The sequence below is a fragment of the Onychostoma macrolepis genome, chromosome 07 (genome assembly GCF_012432095.1).
Source record: "Onychostoma macrolepis isolate SWU-2019 chromosome 07, ASM1243209v1, whole genome shotgun sequence".
Taxonomy (NCBI): Eukaryota; Metazoa; Chordata; class Actinopteri; order Cypriniformes; family Cyprinidae; genus Onychostoma; species Onychostoma macrolepis.
In genome coordinates, this window is record NC_081161.1 from 23,858,621 (window position 1) to 23,878,471 (window position 19,851).

Below are 19,851 nucleotides of genomic sequence, written 5' to 3' on the forward strand. Positions count from 1 at the left end.
AATAACTGTTTTTCCCAAAGACTCAAGTTATAGTAGTTGAAAAGTATTTATAGTGAAACATATTTATTGTTGTAAATTAATAGTGCGGGCCCTGTGTGGGCCTAGTGAGGGCTTCCTGGGGGCTAAGTGAGGGCTGCCCATGCAGGGCCAGCTCTAAGAGGCCAACGTTTTTGCCAAAGAGCAAAGTCTCAGTGGCCCTGTGCTGGCAGCCTGCTAGGGGCCCTTAGGCTAGCCCTAAGTGGACCTGTAAAGGGCCAGCGCAGGCTTGTTTGCAGGGTTACCAGAAAGTTTGAAGTAGATTTAATATCTTTAAGTTAGAGGGTTTTCATTTTAAAGTAGTTAAGAGTTAAAATAGTTTTAAAAGCTATAGTTTTAAAAGCTATATAGATAGAGAGACTGATAGGCTAGATATATAGATAGATTTTGAAGCAGTTTTAAGATTGAAATACTTAGTAAATAATTGTCTCTCTGGTTGGTAGGGTTTTGCAAGAGTTGTCTAGGCCATAGATAGATAGATAACTGTCAGTTGATACATTCTCACCTAAAATATTAATTTACATCAATTTCTTACTTAAAGATGTCTATTTGGACCAGTAATACACTTCTAACACACTCTATGTAATACTACACTTTGAAAGAACCGTATGTAAATTAGTTATGACTAAGCAGCTTGCTACTTTGAACATACTAGAGCAGAGGAACTCTGAAGTCTAAGGATCTAAACTTGAACTCACTGGGAGAAAAAATATCCCCGCTAAACACAAAAGTATACAGAGATTTTATAATATGAATCCGCATTAGATGAGAAACATGCTAGTGATATGCACTTCAGCTTGTTTCAACCCTTGGTCAAAAGGTTCATACTCATAGTTTGATAGGTGATACTTGAAATACTATCTGTATACTTAGCTTTAATTTATTTCATAATTATGTACACAAATAGGAAAACGCTAATTTTTTTAGCAATAAATACTTAACACCAAACATTATCTGGTACGAAATTGCTAGCAATTATCTTAAGTTTTATGTTCTACTGTGTGTATAATGGTGTGCGTGTGTGTTGTACATCAGGGAAGTAGCTTAGGCCTTAAGAACTCATCCAACCATCCATATTAAAGACTGGGACAACACTGCATATTAGAGAAATTTATTGTTTTGGTAAAGGCAGAACCAATGTCACCAACACAATGTTTAGGGTCTGAACACAATGTCAGTGGAGAAACAGTTGCCATTTGTAAAAAAGTGGGGTGGGAATGGGGAAAATTGCATTTTTTCTTCAAAATTAGAAAACAAAACCCTGCAAATAATAATGACTGTTAAAAAATGCAAGTCTTTCACAGTAGGTGACACAAAGAAAATGTATGAGGAGCATGTTTTTTGTCCTAAGCTAAATCCCACCATTGGGATTTTTCCAATAATATTATTACTATCAACACCAATAAAAAAATAATTACAAGTTTCAAAGAGGCCCAGATCTCAAGCAGCAGTGATGAAAGCTGAGTGAGTTTGAGTGCCAAGAGACGGGGCCAGTGGCCATTTCGGGACAGTCTTATGCAGAGAGGTCACTGTTATTAAAACGCTCTTGATCGTACAACTCGGCAACAACCTTGCGACCTGCAAACCAGCGGTTGTTGAGAGCCTGGATAGCCTTGTTCATTTCATCAGCATCAGAGAACTCCACAAAGATCTTCACTATTATCTCAGCATCGTCCTCATCACCCTGTCGTTCCTGGTATATGATAACACGATTAACAGCGCCATACTTCCCACATTCTTCCATCACTTCACCTTCCAGGTCATCGTCAATGTCCTCTGGGCCCACCATATTGCGTAGCACCATGACTGTTGACTGCATATGGGCAAAGAGAGGTACAAAAAAGGGGGTAAACTGACATGATATATTAACAGGGATAGTTCACTCAAATTAAAAGCTCAAAAGAAGATATTTTGCAGAATGTTTGTAACGAAAACGTTGATGGTCCCCCATTGATTTCCACAGTATAAGGGAAACAATACTATGGAAGTCAATGGCTATTCAAAACATCTTTTGTGTTTAAAAGAAGCAAGGAATTCCTACAGGTTTGGAACAACACGTGGGTGACTAAAAAGAGACAATTTTCAGTTTTGGGTGAACTAATAACTAACTTAATTGCCTTTAATAACATTTCTGATTTCTTGGTTTCTTTGCAGACACTTAATTTATTCATTCAATGTTTCCTGACAGTTGTCGGAAATCCGATGTATAAAACTTTTAGGTAATTTTTTATTATTGCTCTTAAATTACTCAACTTAAATTAATTAGAGCTTTGGCCAATTTACAATTGTGTCTCTAATCTTTAACATACAACCAAGGTAATGCTGCCTAACCTTTGACTGCGTGACTGTTTGTTTTCCTCCACTTGCACTGACACTTAGCTGCTCCAGTTCACGGTCCTGTCCATTTCCGACTGGCGCACTTTGATCTTCAGTCCGCCTGTTGTCTTCCTCTCTCTTCACTTCTGTATGTGTTTGTGCTGTAGATGTTGGTGTTCCCACAGATGCAGAAGTTGTGACTGGTGGGGATGCTAGTACCGGGTTGACCAAACCAACCTGAGGGACTACAGGGAGAGTGGGGCGAGCAGGCGTCACACCTATCAAATGGATTACAGAAGCGACATGAATGATTCAGATAACATTTCTATCAATTCTCCCATTTTACAGAACAATATTTGAACTTCTTTTAATTTTTGTGATAGCTTCAACCAGCTAGATTTTTATGATTCTGAAAGTCTGCTGTAATGGTACCCGTTTACTCTAACACAAATGCTCAGTAAGAAAATGTCATCCAATTTTGGCATGTGGTTAAAATGAAATGAAAACAAATTCACAATCCGACAGTACATTTAGAAAAACAGAAATAAAGCGATGCACAGCTTTCCGTTTCTGATCCACTTGTTGTCACAAAGAAAACAAAGTCAAAGCATTTATATTTTCATTTAAATGTTCAGATTTTTGTATTCGCTATGGAGTTTTACAAACTACTAAGTTGTAGTTTTGTGTAACAGCAGTGACCAAACAAAAAAAAATTATTACCAAAAGCTTTGAATCTTACAGGTTGCCAGTTTCACTATGGAAAAGACAATATAGAACCCCGCTCTGTATAAAACTTGTTGCATTGATGGTACAAGAATGTTTATGTTGGTCTGACTGAACAGATGCATTACCAGCTGTTCACTCAAAGTAAAATGTTATTCACATTGAACAATCATCCTGATGTGCACAGGCCTTCAGGGGGGTTAGGATTTCAATTCAAACAGCATTGAGCTTCAAAGATGAAGATTGATTTTTGCAGACCTGTGATGATGCCAGGAGCCTGGGCGGCCAGTACGGCCTGTGGAAGTCCCATTTGTTGACTGAGAATATGTGCTGGTGAAGCGAGAGAACCCAGCACTGTCGCTCCAACAACAGCCTCCTGCAACAGCATCAAAATGTGAAATGATAGTTGCCACATCAAAGTAAAATTTGACAACATGCGCATAATATAGCTGTAATTGCATCAGCACATCAACAACAGCTTCTCTGAAATCCACCAAATCTCAGATATACCAATTTTTCCTATAATAGTAAACTAGTGTTCAGCCTAATCTAAGGGTTAATTCTCACCTGGGCAGTGATCTTGGCGGTCGCAGCAGCGGCCGCCACAGCTGCAGCAGGAGGCAGACCTCCAGGGGTTGTAGGCGTCAACAGAGGCATGGGAGGAGTGACGGCCTTCCCCACTCTTAGGTACTGACCTCCAAGGTCAAACAGGTTCATAGAGGAGACGGCATCCAGCGACGACTGAGGCTTATCATATTCTACCCATGGTGAAATGGAGAAAGCGGTTCCTCAATCTAGGCTTGTAATATGTTTTCATACTTCACATTTCTGGAAGCATTAGAAATCTGTCTACACATTTTATTCTTGCATTATTCTTGCATACTTCAACTGACCATGTCTATAAATATAAAGCATGGCACAACTTCACTAGAAATATCTGGATCTGGAAAGACACCTCATAAACATATGATGCTGGAACACTGGAAATGAATAGTCAGTTGCACAAAAGTACAACGTACTGCAATGACTCATTCTCCACATAGGGTTTACAGTGCTTTCTAGACGGCTCACCAATGAATCCGTAGCCCTTGTGCTTTCCTGTGGTGGGTTCCCGTGCCAGCATACAACTTTTAATCTTTCCGAAGGCCTCAAAGACGCTCTTAATGTCATCGTCAGATAGATCAGGGTGGATACAGGCTACATAGATTCGGTTGTAGGCACGTGCCTCCTCTGCCAGTTGGTCAATGATGGGCTGCGCCTGTCCAATGTTACTTGGCCGCCCCACCTACAGTACACATACCAGCACAGTGGCCACTAAGTGGATGTGTATGAAGGAATGAGTGTGTGCTTGTGTATGTAAATGCAAAAGTGGTTGAGAAAGGAAAAAAACAAAACACGAAAACCCTGTACCGGTCTGAAAAGAGACTCCAGTACAGTAAAAGAAAAAAAAATAATGCAGCTGAACCCTTTAACAAATAAAGTTATTAAAAGACCTTTTCTCCAAGCTAGCTATATGCATACATGTCAAATATGTTCTGAGACCCAAGAGTCTCAAATATCTGCATTATTTTACAAACTCATGGAAGAATAAAATCAAAATGCAGGAGAAAAACCCTGCATTGATGATAGCACTTTAACATTAGCTAATTCTTGCCTACAGATGGTCACTGGTAACAGAGTATGGATGTGTTAGAGGACAAAAAAAGTTGATTCATGAATGCAGTATGTGCCTGTGATTGTTAAAAAAAACATTTTTTTTGTATTGGTGGTATCTGTGCTGCAGTTGGGGCGGCCAAGCAAACACCAGCCAGGCGCAGCCCATCATCAGCACATCCCGGACAGAGAAGAGCCCGTCTCTAACAAATGCTCCCTCTGCAGCTCCTAGAGAAATGGAGCTCCGAAAACAAACAGTATGACAGTGTGGAAGAATGGCATGGCATACACTCACATTCAGGTTAGAGGAAAGATATGCACATGAAAACAACAGCAATTACTCAAGTAACCCACCCACCCACACACACACATACATACAGGTACTGGCAGAGCTACATAAAGTCTGCTTATAGCTTCTCTGAATCATGCACACAAAAGCAACAAAATAGAAAAAAAATAGCTCACTGTCGGAAAGCTGTAAAAAAAAAAAGAAAAGTAAAAGACCGATTGTCCTGTTTGGAACCCACCTTAATGTTCCTTCCACCCAGCATAACTGAGTTCATCTGCTCCAAGGCCAGCTGAGCTGCTTCAGGAACCTCATACTCCACAAAGGCAAAGCCCTGAGACAAAGTTTTCGATGTGTACAAGGTTTACATGCTTCCTATGAGATATCAGCCTTTAAGAGCAGTGTGAATCTAACAAATGTCAGATTCAACACTGAAAATAAGAAATGTTTCTTAAAGGGGTTGTTGACTGTTTTTTTTTTCTAGGCTTGATAATGGTTATGGGGTGCAGTCAAACGTGTTCATGCTTCATTTAAAAAAAAAAAAAAAAGCATTATTTTTCACATAATTTACCTTTATTCTACATCGCTCTGTCCCTTCTCTAATAAACGCTCTGATGATTTCCTGGTTTTATGAAGCCCCTCCCTCAGAATTACACAATGGGCTCAGATTGGTTTGCTGATCCAGTGTTGTGATTGGCTAAACCGCCTCTAGTGTGCATCTAAACATCACACCCCTCGCCTCAGTGGCATGTTCTCTGGTTGTATTGTAAACAATGGCGTCGTCAATATTGCTTATCAATTTGAGCCTGAGTGAGACCCAGACAATATTAGTCAAGAGGATCACGCAGAACCTGCGCAAGCATAGCTCTTAATGGTATGTCTTTTGTTTGTTGTCTCATACTTTTAGATACGCTGTTATTTGTAAATGCTACTGCTTCTATTAGCTTTTAATATACTGTTTTATCCTGATTAAAGCTTTAATACAGTACGGCAACCACACACGCGTCCATGAATAACGCTTCTCATAGCTATGTGAAAATAAGTGTAAGTGAGAGAGAGAGATGCAGAGCAGGGGACGCGAGGAACAGGATTGAGAAGCACTGCTTAAAACATTAATTTTGAAACTTGTGAATCCATTAGAATTGTTAGAAGACAGAATTGCAATTCATATATGAACAGATTTTTACGTGCACCCCTAGTTTTCTCTTCCTCTTCTCTAAAGCAGTACAACATGGCCTCGCCCCCTTTGCTGCATGTTCCCAGGGGAGGGGGTTTATCTGGGTTCGTTACGTCACAAACCCGGGAAGTAACTCGTTGTAGTCCCTATGAGCCGTTTTGTAGGCATTAAACTGCCATCATTTTAACAGACGATATCTCCATTTGCATTGAACTTTCAGCGCCGCAACTTTGCAGATATTGTTTATGCTCAAACAGTAACATTGCACACTAACTAATGTTAAAAAAGTTAAATCGCAATCAACCACTCCTTTAAGCACCAAATCAGCATGTTAGAACCATTTATGAAGGATCATGTGACACTGAAGACTGGCATTATATTGGCATTTCTTAAAAAAAAAAGAAAAAGAAAAAAGTTACTATTTTAAACTAAAGACTGTAATGTCTTTAAACACAACCACTGTTCGCAAATGTGCTATTTAAAGGGGCCCTATTCTGCTTTTTACATCTACAAATCACACCCAATGAATATAGAAAAAAAACATACACTTTGTGACAAGCTTTGTGCATGTGCGCTACCCGCCAAAAGGCTAATATAAATGCCGCAGAATAAGCCTTAAGTTACCAGAATGCAATAGTGCGTTCATATATGTTTTCGATGTAGAGTGCAAATGGCTGTCCATTTATTTGTTTTTAACCCGATGGGAGCTAAATGAAACTGTCTGAAACCGAAATTGTCCGTGTTGTCTGTCTCCTCTCTTCCCCCTCCACTATTCCCTATATCCACTATTTTAGCAGTTTTTAAAACGAACCAGGGGGTTTCATTACCCTTTTTTCTTCACAGGCACAATTTTGGGGACACCTGAGACTTATATTACAACTTGTGAAAGGGTATAATAGGGCCCCTTTAATTAATTTAGCAAATTTTGGACAAAAATATGACTCAGACTTGGGTCATAGCATACCTTGTGTTTCATGGTGACAGAGTCCCAAGACATATCAATGCTCTTAATGGGACCAAAGGGGGCGAAGGCCTGTCGGATGGTATCTTCCCCCAGCTCGTAATAAATGGAGCCCACATACACACGGCACATGATGGCCAGAGCTCGCTGCCTCTGTGCTGCCACCTGGCGGTCATGAAAGGAAGAGACAACAATAGAGAATATTAGCAACCGAACAATAAAAAAAAGGGGAAAGAAAACACAAAGCACCAAAGACAATGAGATCAAATATAGCAAGGGATTAAACTTGTTTAGCTTGTTTTAGTACTAGTTTCCACTTCATTTGGTCCTCTATGCTTACTCATTACTTACATCACTTACCATTAACGACAAGCACAGCAACGTGAATTAGGAACATGTGGCACAGCCCCTTCTTACCATTTCGAGAGTGCTGCTTGCACGTTCCTAAATTAGTGTGAGTGCTTGCAGACTAAAACATGTAGAGATTATAACTGACCTAAATTCTGTCCAAGAATACTGATAGCCTAAATAGTTAACATGTGGAAGTAACCCCTAAATACCCAGGATAATGAGCGGAGGTGAAATCAGTTCTCTTTTCATGAGGTGAGCTTTTGGACTTACATATCAGATCACTGTTGAGGGAGAATCAGCACAAATCTATCCGTTTAACACTTTTAGTCCAACCAAACAACACTTTATCATTGTTTAATCATTATTTATAATTCAAGTTTTGGATTGCATGTCAGCCACATGACGAAAGTATACGATTACACACAAGGCTCAAAGTTTAGGCAGATTCAATTTGGATTGTCGTAGTGACCGCTAGCCCTCTTTCACAGCAGACAAAGGTGACATTTATATGCCACAGCATATTCACAAAGGAGAAATGGAGCATCCACACCATTCACAACACACAATTCCCACAAGACTTCTTAAGACATATGGAGCTTCAGGTAGAAAAATAAACTTCGATCAATGAGCAGTGACATGAGGGCGCACACACGGGTGGCCATGCAGTGATTCAGAATGGAAAATATGGAATGGACTGTCAGTAAATAATGAATGTCCTGTGTAATTGTCATATTACAAGTCCTCTATCCTGTTCCTGTGATTTAAAACAGCTCCCATGGCATTCATTAACACTGAAACAGTACAGTCAGTTCATAGAGGTAGTTCATGTTGTGTCATCTTGCAACCTGCTTAATGAAATGGGTGACCAAAAACAAACACTCCATTCACATCAAAGCCATGTCTGCTTTTTAAATATGCTGCTGCAAATGTCTAGTGTATCAGGCCAATGCCGGTTAAAGAAGGCTAACAGTCATTATGCCAAAACGCGTACAGAAGGTAAATAATAGTTAATCTATTGACCGATTGTAAAGATGAGAGAGGATCTCCAAAGCCCATTGTCACTGCTGCCATCTGAAACACAGTAAAGATGGAAAAGTGCTGAAAAAGGTTAGATATCTCTTTTATCCTTTGCAGACAGACATAGTATTCCAGACAGTCTCTCTGACCGGTCAATGCCTCCGAATTCAACTTTAAACTCTGCCCACCTCATTAAAACACCACTTAATTTGACTGAAGACCTGAAACATTTGACAATTAAAGCAACAGAGATACTAATAGGCAGTACGTTCAACGAAGGCAATGAGTAGGCTGCTCAGATTTTCCATCTGTTCACAAAGTCAAGAAATAAACTGAGCATAGGGTGTGTATGTTTCCTTTGAATAACTGCTGTTGACTCTTCAGTCATTATGATGTCTGCTTGGGTAGTGCAGTACATACTATGTCCAATTTCTAGATTTTGTTTGATTTTGATCAAACAGAAACACACTGCAGACCTCAACCAAACTGGCAGAGAGGGAGGGCAAACAAAGGCATGAGGAGTTATTCCAGTGGAGTGTTTCAGTCTAATCTTGGGGCTAATCTGACAAAATAAAGAGAGCATTCACAAGACTTGTGATGTATGAAAAAAGTAAAAATAAATCAGACAACCTGACCACCTAAGTGTAAAAACTTGCCATTATCAATGGGAATTTAAGGCTCACAGGATTTGCCCTTGCAGATATCCCATTGTTTAAACAAACTGATCATTTAAAATTTCTTGAATTTTCATTAATCCCTAATGTATAATTAAAAGACTATCACCCAATATTAAGAGAAATAATATGCAATTCTGAAAGATCAGTTCCTTTTTGCAGACTTGCTTCAGTCAATTCAGCATTATTAATCCTGCACCAGGAGGTGATGCTATGTAGTTTCAGTTACACTATTGGTTTGAAAATCAAATGTTTCAATTCTCTCAAATAAGAAAACAAAATTTACGTTGTAACACATTTAAAGCATTCTGTATAATCAGATCATAATATAAGCTCACCTGTAAGTTTGTGAGCTGCTGTTGCTGGTGGGCGATGGTCTGTTTCACTAAAACACTCTTGATGCTCTGTTCCATGGCATACTTCTTAGCCTAAAAAAGAGAGACATGGGCTATTAACACAGGCTATTTAGTTAATATCAATATATTCAATTTTCACGTGCTACATATCTGAGTGCTTATTACAGTGTCAGTTTTAAGCTTCAATTCATGATAATGGTGGACATGCTTGTTAGGAGTTTTTTTTTTTTTTCATGCTGCTGGTCAAATTTGATTAAAAAAAAGTGAGCCTAGAAAAAACCCAAAACATTTGTACCCACAAGCCTACAAAATCAAAAGAGCTCCAATTCGACTTATGGAGAAGCATCCTGTGGCATTGATTTTAATTAAGAATCTATTTTAAGATGGAGCTGTGGCACAGCAGTTGCACACCCGCTCTTGACACACTGGAGCAGGTGACGCAGGTTGGAGTTCAGCCTGTGACCTGTACTGATCCCATTCCCTCGCTCTCATGTCTCTAACAAAGATATAAAAGTCCAAAAATAAAGTAAAACACTAATGATCTCTTATTACCTTCTGTAGCGCCTCCTGTTGCTCTGGTGTAAGAGGCGGTAATACAAGCTTTGCACCTGTGCCTTGTCCATTCTCCATCATCAGACCTTTGCCTCACTGAGAAAGCAATACAATGGACTTGGAATGAAAAAGACAGCACATATTCAAGTATTTCCAGACATGATATTCCATCTACTCCACATCCATTCGCACATCTGAATTTATTGACTTCATCAATCTATAGCGTGCCCAAAATAGGTACAGACAGAAAATTTTTAAATATATATTGTAAATTATATGCCAAGGAAAGATTTTGCAGCTTACCTATGAGGCGAACCGTATTACGCCAACCAGGATTATGAAGTAGTAGAGACTTGCTGGCAAAGCACTCACAATTTTACAATGATCTGTGGTTCATGGAAATGCACACAGCATAATAATTTAAAATCACTGTCCAAGTGCAACAAGAAGCTGTGGATAGCTGACTGACTTTCTTCCATGGAACACAAAAGCCTCAGTCACCAATTACATTCACCCACTTCATCTCCTTTTGTGTTCCCCAGGAGAAAGTCAGTCATATAGATTTGTAAAAACATTTAAAAAAATAAAAAGTAATGACAGAGTTTAAGGGGAGCTATGCCTTTAAGCAACTGCTAGTAATTACCATATCGCCAGTATCACTAACGTTACATTGTCTTTCCAGACAGTAGCATAGTGCTAAAATACTGTACGCTCTTCGTGTTCAATCTATCTTACTACTAGATTAGTTCCTCTGCAAATGCAAGCTGGTCCAGTCAGAATGAAACATAAACCTGCTTCACAAGCCAAGGGTAGTCATACTGAAAACAGTGGTCACTTAAAAACCGTACAAGAAATAAAATGGAATAAAATAGAACCTCCGTTTGCGTTTTGGCTTTTCTGCCATTCTTGGCTTAGCGTAAACACAAAATCATCACTAAAGTGAACTGAGGGTTTTTGCACCTTCAGATAGCTATATATCAACAAAGAGGGGTTAAAGACACGGCAGTGGCGCGCTTGTACTGGTAACGTACATTACATCAGCAGCGGTGCTAGCTGATTTACAGCTGTTAAATACACTGATTTAAGCTAGCGGTGCAGGATTCATGGGCTAACTATCTATATGCGTCTTAAACAAGCTGTAGCCGTTCAGTAAAATAAGGTAAATCCTAGATAACCCAGAAAAAGCGCGAAAGAAAAGGAGAGCAATATGCTAGCCTGGTTAGCAATGAACAGAAGCTAGCGAGCTTTCATGAAGGCCTCGTGTATGCACGACTTGAGATATATTGAAACAGTAAGAAGTTTATTTCGACTAAATTCACCCAGAGTTAACTATAAGCATGGAGATACTAAAAATATTTCTAATACTGAAGTAAACGTGTTAGGTAATCATCATTACCGCAGTGTTCCGCGTTACCGCCATGTAGTGATCCACATTGAGGACTCTGCAGAGACACAGCGGAACCTGGAGCGGCTCGCGCCTGCCTTCCACTGGACCGCTCCGGTCACGTGACCTAGAACAGCCGTTAACAAACGAACACTCGATACATTCTATGAATGTGTTGTTTAGACTTATCACCTTTGAAAAACGTGTTTACTTTTGAAATATTTCAATTTATTTGTTCATTTATGTGGAAATGTGAGTTTCGTAACTGCTATTTGAGCCATGACACGCCCCCTACAGGCTTTATATCTCAAACCAGCAGAGGGTACTTCAACTGCCTTTCCAGTTTTGTAAGAACAAGGGAAGAATCACAGAGGATTTCAAAGAAGCATCTTCTTCTCTGGTGCAGAAGCAATCGCTTTCTTATTTAAGTATACTGCCTCCACCAGGTTGAGTTCAAAATGGGAACGGTTTAAGAGACATTGCTCTTATCAAGTGTCTTGTGGTCACCCTTTTGTTTTAAAGAGATTTGTTTTTCTGGATTACTGCAAGATAAAATATTTGGTACAGTTTTTATAATGTACGTTTAGTTACATTGAGATAACACTGATACATAGGTAACGTTATGTACACACATATATTAAAGTAAATATAAACAAGAACAGGAGCTACAAGCTTTGAATATGTCATGTAAACGTTGAGGTCCAGAAGTGACAGTAAACACTGTCGTGGTGCGTTATAGGATTGATAGACAATACCAGTATTTGATTGTTTGTTTAAAACATTTATTTATTTAAATCGTAAAGAGTTGCTTTTTAGGTGAAATCCTAGCAGAAATGTCCTGTATCTTAGTCAGCTCGTTACCTTAACAGTAACGTTACAGGTCAACGGTAAACCAACTGGTTTACGAGAAGAACCCGCAGAAGCAAAACTTTAATGCGGAAGTAGGAAGTAAATACTCAAAACAATTACACCTTCAGGACTACGATGAAACTCGACTTTTGTGTACTTCGTGTTTGTTCTATTTTGGTTTTATTGCCGTAAATTATTATTGACATGATCTTCGGTGTAGTTAGTAGTTAAACGTGCGGCGACTAAAACGCTGCAGTGGTGAATGTCATGCTACTGTGTACTCTCTGAGCACTTTCATCTGTAATAAGTCCTCAATTTGTGCTTTAAACCAACAAATGCACCTGCTTCAGACACTGCTGATGTGTTTTACTGCTTGAATGACCGACACTAATACCCGGCATGGATGTTCTTCTGGCTGCTATAGAGATAGTGACCAACCCATCTGGACACCAAGAGCACTGTGAGTAACTCAGCTTGACCCGATGATTAAAAAAATCACATGATCATTTTATTATACGTATATATAATATGTTGTACCTAATTACTTTGTCTAGTGATTAAGGTGAATGAAGAGAAACCAGATCCAAGCCCACCTTCTTGTGATCACCCCAGTGTGTTTGGCATTTGTGTGGAGTTAAAAAAAGATAATGATGATAAGGTTGAGGAAGCCTCTGATATGTGTCCAGCCAACCAGGATTCAACCCTGCTCACAGATAGGGAGGAGCCTGGGATCCCCAAACATGGTAAAATTGCAAACAATAAATCTGTGCTCACATAGAGACCACCTTGGTGAATTAGGTCACATTTAGTTTGGTTTTACAACTAGCCACAATAAATCTGTGCAGTAAGTTAAGCACAGCACAGGTATTACATGACAGCATGAAAAAAATTAAAGACTTTTGCATTGTTAAAAAAAAAAAATATACCATACAATATAATTTTGTTCAGTGTGTATATATACAGTGAGGAAAATAAGTATTTGAACACCCTGCTATTTTGCAAGTTCTCCCACTTAGAAATCATGGAGGGGTCTGAAATTGTCATCGTAGGTGCATGTCCACTGTGAGAGACATAATCTAAAAAAAAAAATCCAGAAATCACAATGTATGATTTTTTAACTATTTATTTGTATGATACAGCTGCAAATAAGTATTTGAACACCTGAGAAAATCAATGTTAATATTTGGTACAGTAGCCTTTGTTTGCAATTACAGAGGTCAAAGCGTTTCCTGTAGTTTTCACCAGGTTTGCACACACTGCAGGAGGGATTTTGGCCCACTCCTCCACACAGATCTTCTCTAGATCAGTCAGGTTTCTGGCCTGTCGCTGAGAAACACGGAGTTTGAGCTCCCTCAAAGATTCTCTATTGGGTTTAGGTCTGGAGACTGGCTAGGCCACGCCAGAACCTTGATATGCTTCTTACAGAGCCACTCCTTGGTTATCCTGGCTGTGTGCTTGGTCATTGTCATGTTGGAAGACCCAGCCTCGACCCATCTTCAATGCTCTAACTGAGGGAAGGAGGTTGTTCCCAAAATCTCGCAATACATGGCCCCGGTCATCCTCTCCTTAATACAGTGCAGTCGCCCTGTCCCATGTGCAGAAAAACACCCCAAAGCATGATGCTACCACCCCATGCTTCACAGTAGGGATGGTGTTCTTGGGATGGTACTCATCATTCTTCTTCCTCCAAACACGTTTAGTGGAATTATGACCAAAAGTTCTATTTTGGTCTCATCTGACCACATGACTTTCTCCCATGACTCCTCTGGATCATCCAAATGGTCATTGGCAAACTTAAGTCGGGCCTGGACATGTGCTGGTTTAAGCAGGGGAACCTTCCGTGCCATGCATGATTTCAAACCATGACGTCTTAGTGTATTACCAACAGTAACCTTGGAAGCGGTGGTCCCAGCTCTTTTCAGGTCATTGACCAGCTCCTCCCGTGTAGTTCTGGGCTGATTTCTCACCTTTCTTAGGATCATTGAGACCCCACGAGGTGAGATCTTGCATGGAGCCCCAGTCCGAGGGAGATTGACAGTCATGTTTAGCTTCTTCCATTTTCTAATGATTGCTCCAACAGTGGACCTTTTTCACCAAGCTGCTTGGCAATTTCCCGTAGCCCTTTCCAGCCTTGTGGAGGTGTACAATTTTGTCTCTAGTGTCTTTGGACAGCTCTTTGGTCTTGGCCATGTTAGTAGTTGGATTCTTACTGATTGTATGGGGTGGACAGGTGTCTTTATGCAGCTAACGACCTCAAACAAATGCATCTAATTTAGGATAATAAATGGAGTGGAGGTGGACATTTTAAAGGCAGACTAACAGGTCTTTGAGGGTCAGAATTCTAGCTGATAGACAGGTGTTCAAATACTTATTTGCAGCTGTATCATACAAATAAATAGTTAAAAATCATACATTGTGATTTCTGGATTTTTTTTAGATTATGTCTCTCACAGTGGACATGCACCTCGATGACAATTTCAGACCCTCCATGATTTCTAAGTGGGAGAACTTGCAAAATAGCAGGGTGTTCAAATACTTATTTTCCTCACTGTATATATATATATATATATATATATATATATATTAGGGGTGTCAACGTTAACGTGTTAACGCATGCGATTAATCACGCTAATTAATCGTTTGATAAAGTGACCCAACTTCTTCCTGTCATCGCAGTGTGGAAGGTTATCTATCATTGTGTGATGAAGGTACAGCGAACCAGGGTTGCCAGGGCAGCGGCACAAGTGGGCTACTTTGAAAATACAGTACCGGGAAAAATTACAGAGCCGTGGGTTGCGGTTTTTTGGGCTACATTTATAATGTACCACAGCCGCCCAAGGTGTAGAGTTGTATTATACTTGGAATGTATCCCTGGCAACTTAAGAACAGAGAGGCAGTTGTAACATCACAAACAACATGAGTTTCAGCCAAAGCATGCATGTTGAGGCTTTTACACAGCAGAAATAAACATGACAACAGCCACTATAGATAATATAAGATAATAAACACACGGTTACGATAGGATATTTGTATGTGATTTTCTTGAGTGAATGTGTACATCTGAAATGCTAATTTGTGCAGCGATATAAAAGGCTATATAGCATATTTTAACAACAGTAAACGACCAAATTCCACGTGATCGCAAAAGGAAGTTATTACAAACACTCAATGGTAGTTTGAAGTGAGTTCTGAAATTGTCTTATGAAGCATGATGCTAATATTAGCTCTAATGCACCTGCAGAACAGGTCCAATTCTTCTTCATAATGCATTTTGTCATAGTACTTCACGTAAGGTCGCAAGAAAATGTTTTGTTGTATTTATTTAGAAATACTTTTGATAATAGTTGGGTAAATGTATACTGGGATTGAAGCGATGTGGCTTGGTAAACGTTTTATTGCCAGTATAAAGGCTGATAATGGCTGAATAAAAACAAAAGAATAATAATAAAAGAATAATAAGGATTATGTCTCATACCTGGCGGAGGTGTGAAAGGTTCTGTTTCCTTAAACTAGTTTGTCATGCATTTCTTTATTTCAACACATTTACAGGTAAATCCTAGTATTTTAAATTTGTGATTAATCATGATTAATCACAGTGTATATATATTATACTAGTATATAATATATTATATTAGTGCTGTTAATCGATTAAAATATAGGGTACAACGGGGCTAAATGCGCCCCGGGGTAAAAGGCTCCTTGGATATTATTTTCATCTAAACCACTAGATGGCACAAAAACTTGGCGTAGCACTTTCCAAAACATCTGCTTTTCAAGATGCACGTGTGTATCTGTCTGATCCTTGACACGATCGCGCGCAGCAACGCGAAGTTGATTCTGTAATTACTTGATCTAATATTTTATGTTTTTCAAAATGTTGTAGATTTAAGTATTTTTTCTGCAATTATACATTTTAGGCACAGTGAATAGCACATTTTTTTCTTAAGGTGGGCCTTTAGCCCCGTTATACCCTATATATAATTACTAACTAAATATTATGATGTATTAATATTAACAAACTGCATAGATCTAATAAAATACTAAATGATTAACATGACCATAGCTGAACAGGATTTATTTTCTACAACAATTTTTGTTAAATCATAAACAACAACAGAATAATGATTTACTGACCCAAATGGGCTAAACATTATGTTATTATTAGCCATATTATCATGTGAAAGATTAGTTCAAACATAAAGTTTGACTGGACACACAGTCTTTAATGTCAGCTAGAAAAACCCTGTCTACCCTGTGACCATATCAGACCTGCAGACATTTTAGAACGATTTATCTAAGGCTGTTAATCAATTGCTCATTTATGTCAGTAATAAATGATTAATGCATTCTTGTTTTTAAAAAATATATTTTTATTTAAAGCTTTTACATTTTACAAAACAAACAACCCCCTCCCCCCATGCCAGCCAATCAAAAATCAAAAAGGATTTTCACATAAATACCCACACATACATATATGTACCTATACACACACATAAACATACAATATCCATATACATACACGGGAACATGTACACATTTATTTATACACATACATACATAAAACATACTTAAAACACATTTAAAAACACTAGAAAGATAAGTAAATAAAATTAAATTTCAGTACTACACTCTAGAAATAAAGGTGCAATAGCGGTCACTGGGGCGGTACCTTTTCAAAAGGTACATGTTTGTACCTAAAGAGTTCATTTTGGTACCTTAAAGGTACATATTAGTACTTAAAGTGTACATATTAGAACCTAATAGGTACAAAAGTGTACCTTTTGAAAAGGTACCACCCCAGTGACAGCTTTTGTACCTTTATTTCTGAGAGTGTAGTAATTACCCAGTTATGAAATGCTGCAATCAATGCATCCTTGTTGAACAAAAGTGACAATTTCTTTTTAACAAATTTTACTAACCCCAAATTTTTGAATGCTTATGTATTTTAAAATGCAGTGGGCTGCCTTATTTTAAGCGATTTGTTGTCAAGTCCAATTCTATTTTTAAATCAATTGTAAAATGTTGTATTGTTCAGGTTACACTCACTACATGCCTTTTGTCCATTGTCTTTCCTTTTTTCTTTTTAGAAACTGGTAAAAGGAAAAGGAGTTGCTCAACAAGGAGCCCAAAAACAGGAGTCCGCTCCAAGAAATCAAATCACCATTGCTTTAAATGCGGACAAAGCTTCAAAACGTCAGTTCACTTTAAAAGACATAAACTAGTTCATTCAGGAGAGAGGCCTCATGCTTGCCCCGTATGTAGCAAGAGGTTCATTACGTCCTCTGAACTAAAAGTACATCTGCGTGTTCACTCAGGAGAAAAACCCTACCACTGCTCCGAATGTGGAAAGAGCTTTGCTCAATCAGGGTCCTTTTCTAATCACCGCAGACTTCATAGAAATGAAAAACGCCATCACTGCCCTGAGTGTAACAAGCGTTTCCAGCAACTTATAGATCTACGAATTCACCAAAGGATTCATACGGGAGAGAAGCCGTACATGTGCTTACAATGCTGGAAGACCTTTACTACATCCGGAGCGTTACGAGTTCACCAACGAACCCACACTGGTGAAAAACCTTACGAGTGCAAAGAGTGCGGGAAGACGTTCTGCCAGCTGGGCGGACTTAAAGTTCACAGACGTGTTCATTCGGGAGAGAGGCCTTACGTGTGCTCCGTGTGCGAGAAGCGCTTCAAGGGACATGCCAATTTGATCACACACAAGCGCATTCACACAGGAGAAAAGCCTTATCGATGCACCATATGCAACAAGACGTTCACAGACAGCAGGAGACTAAAAGAGCACCAGCCACCTCAATCAGAAGAGAAACCGTTTCGCTGCGGCGTTTGTAGTGAAGCTTTCGGTGCTTTCTGTCAACTTAAAGAACACCAGCAGTGTCACAAAGGAGAGAAGCACCATCACTGCACTGAGTGCGGAAAGGCCTTTACGCATTTGTATTTGCTAAGGAGTCACCAGCGCGCACACTCGGATGAGAGACCATACTCCTGCACCGAATGTGGAAAGTGCTTCCGCCGGTCATTTGACCTGAAAATGCACATGAACACTCACAGTGAAGCGCGACCTCATCTTTGCTCTGAGTGTGGAAAGAGCTTCCGCAGGGCTGCAGAGCTTAGGATACATCTGAGAGTACATACTGGAGAAAAGCCTTATCCCTGCTCTGTCTGCAGCATGGGCTTCAAACAGACGTCACAGCTCAGAGTGCATGAGCGCACTCACACAGGAGAGAGGCCATTCCCCTGCCCGGACTGTAGGAAGACCTTCAAAGACAAGAGAAGCCTGCTTACACACCAGAGAGTGCACCATAAATAACGAAATTCTTCCATTAATAAGAGAGATATATTTGGATAATACAGTATATCAATGAGTGTTGCAGCGGTGAGGTTTTAACATGCTGAACACAGTACAGTATGCTCTATGCTACTCTGTTGGCTGTAAGACCCTGTTGGGTAAATGCATATTACTGATTATTTTATTCTTGTTTGTGTCTTACACTGTACACTCAAAGGTGCTTTTGGGAGTATATGTTCAGGAATATAGTGTATCTTATTCATTATTTATACATTCATCACCAAGAAATTTGCTGTTTTCAGGGGTTTTTTTATGCAGGTGTAACTAATTTGTACTGTTTATGAAAACAGTGAAGTATTTGAATTTAATATAAATTAATAATTTGTATTTGTCTGATACATAATTTATTTTCTTATTCTATTCAAATCATTAAATCATGCTGAAACATTTTGGGTACGATATAAAGACTTTATTTGACACTTTTATACAATGTAAACTTATTTTTTACATGTATTATAAAACTGTTTGTTTTTTTTCGTCTTAATCCCATACTTTTACACAAATAAATTCTCTCTTTTATAAAAGTGAAAGAGACTTTTTTTACCAAACAGACCTACAAGGAAGTTCATCTACTGGAAGGACAAGCTTACGCTTCAAAATTCATGGGGAAAATGACAAATAGAGATGCTTCATGTATAACAGTGACATTAGTATATTGATATGGGTACATAAGCATATTTTTCAAAAATACTTGTAAGAAAACTTGCAGGAAAAACAGCAGATTGACATTACATGGATACATTTTCAGTTTTTCTATTTCACATAAATACAATTGGCAATAAAATAAAACAGAATCCATTTGAACTGATGTGCCATCAAAAGATTTAGCTTACCTTAATGAATTCTTTCATGATATTTGGTTGTGTACTAAGCATAAATTACCACATAAAACTAAGCGACAACAGCTTTGAAAATGTTCAAATGCCACAGAAGAACCATTTTGGGTTCCTTAAAGAAGCAAACCATTATTAAGGAGAGAACAGTTCTTAAAAGAACCATTATTTTAGAATGAAGAACATTTGAATGATCTAAAGATCCTTTTTCCACTGTGAAGAGCCTGTTGTGCAATAAAAAAAGTTCTACATATGTTAAAGGTTCTTCATGGAACTAGGTAGCAATAAAGAACCTTTATTTTCAGGAGTGTATGAC

At 38.8% G+C, this 19,851-nt stretch overlaps 2 protein-coding genes across 6 annotated transcripts; one reads left to right on the top strand and one right to left on the bottom strand.

Annotated features, from left to right (window-relative positions):
• Positions 1-1,131: 1,131 nt before the first annotated feature.
• puf60b (poly-U binding splicing factor b) lies at positions 1,132-11,634 on the bottom strand. Of its 3 annotated transcripts, none has more exons than XM_058781783.1 (12): positions 11,499-11,634; positions 10,406-10,488; positions 10,103-10,198; positions 9,533-9,622; positions 8,524-8,574; positions 7,156-7,317; positions 5,256-5,348; positions 4,147-4,360; positions 3,643-3,833; positions 3,334-3,451; positions 2,368-2,630; positions 1,132-1,849 (listed from the first exon to the last, which is right to left on the bottom strand). In XM_058781783.1, the coding sequence occupies exons 3-12, from the start codon at positions 10,181-10,183 to the stop codon at positions 1,550-1,552; spliced, it is 1,563 nt and encodes a 520-aa protein (XP_058637766.1). In that variant the 5' UTR covers positions 10,184-10,198; positions 10,406-10,488; positions 11,499-11,634; the 3' UTR covers positions 1,132-1,549. The 3 variants fall into 3 exon arrangements, with proteins under 3 accessions (XP_058637766.1, XP_058637767.1, XP_058637768.1); XM_058781784.1 differs by having other exon boundaries at positions 10,103-10,219; XM_058781785.1 differs by lacking the exon at positions 8,524-8,574.
• Positions 11,635-11,770: 136 nt separating this feature from the next.
• Positions 11,771-19,408, top strand: LOC131543953 (zinc finger protein 501-like). 3 transcript variants are annotated; one of them, XM_058781788.1, is made up of 4 exons: positions 11,771-11,886; positions 12,686-12,795; positions 12,890-13,078; positions 17,423-19,408. In XM_058781788.1, the coding sequence occupies exons 2-4, from the start codon at positions 12,735-12,737 to the stop codon at positions 18,661-18,663; spliced, it is 1,491 nt and encodes a 496-aa protein (XP_058637771.1). In that variant the 5' UTR covers positions 11,771-11,886; positions 12,686-12,734; the 3' UTR covers positions 18,664-19,408. The 3 variants fall into 3 exon arrangements, with proteins under 3 accessions (XP_058637771.1, XP_058637769.1, XP_058637770.1); XM_058781786.1 differs by lacking the exon at positions 11,771-11,886 and adding an exon at positions 11,905-12,047; XM_058781787.1 differs by lacking the exon at positions 11,771-11,886 and adding an exon at positions 11,952-12,063.
• The last annotated feature ends 443 nt before the right edge of the window (positions 19,409-19,851 follow it).

Coding starts and splice junctions, on each gene's coding strand:
- puf60b (XM_058781783.1), bottom strand. CDS start 10,183: ATGATGGAGAATGGACAAGGCACAGGTGCAAAGCTTGTATTACCGCCT. Junction 3,452..3,642: donor CCGCCAAGATCACTGCCCAG/GTGAGAATTAAC, acceptor ATGCTGTTGCAG/GAGGCTGTTGTTGGAGCGAC. Junction 1,850..2,367: donor AAACAGTCACGCAGTCAAAG/GTTAGGCAGCAT, acceptor GCCCATATGCAG/TCAACAGTCATGGTGCTACG.
- LOC131543953 (XM_058781788.1), top strand. CDS start 12,735: ATGGATGTTCTTCTGGCTGCTATAGAGATAGTGACCAACCCATCTGGA. Junction 12,796..12,889: donor ATCTGGACACCAAGAGCACT/GTGAGTAACTCA, acceptor TACTTTGTCTAG/TGATTAAGGTGAATGAAGAG. Junction 13,079..17,422: donor GCCTGGGATCCCCAAACATG/GTAAAATTGCAA, acceptor TTTTCTTTTTAG/AAACTGGTAAAAGGAAAAGG.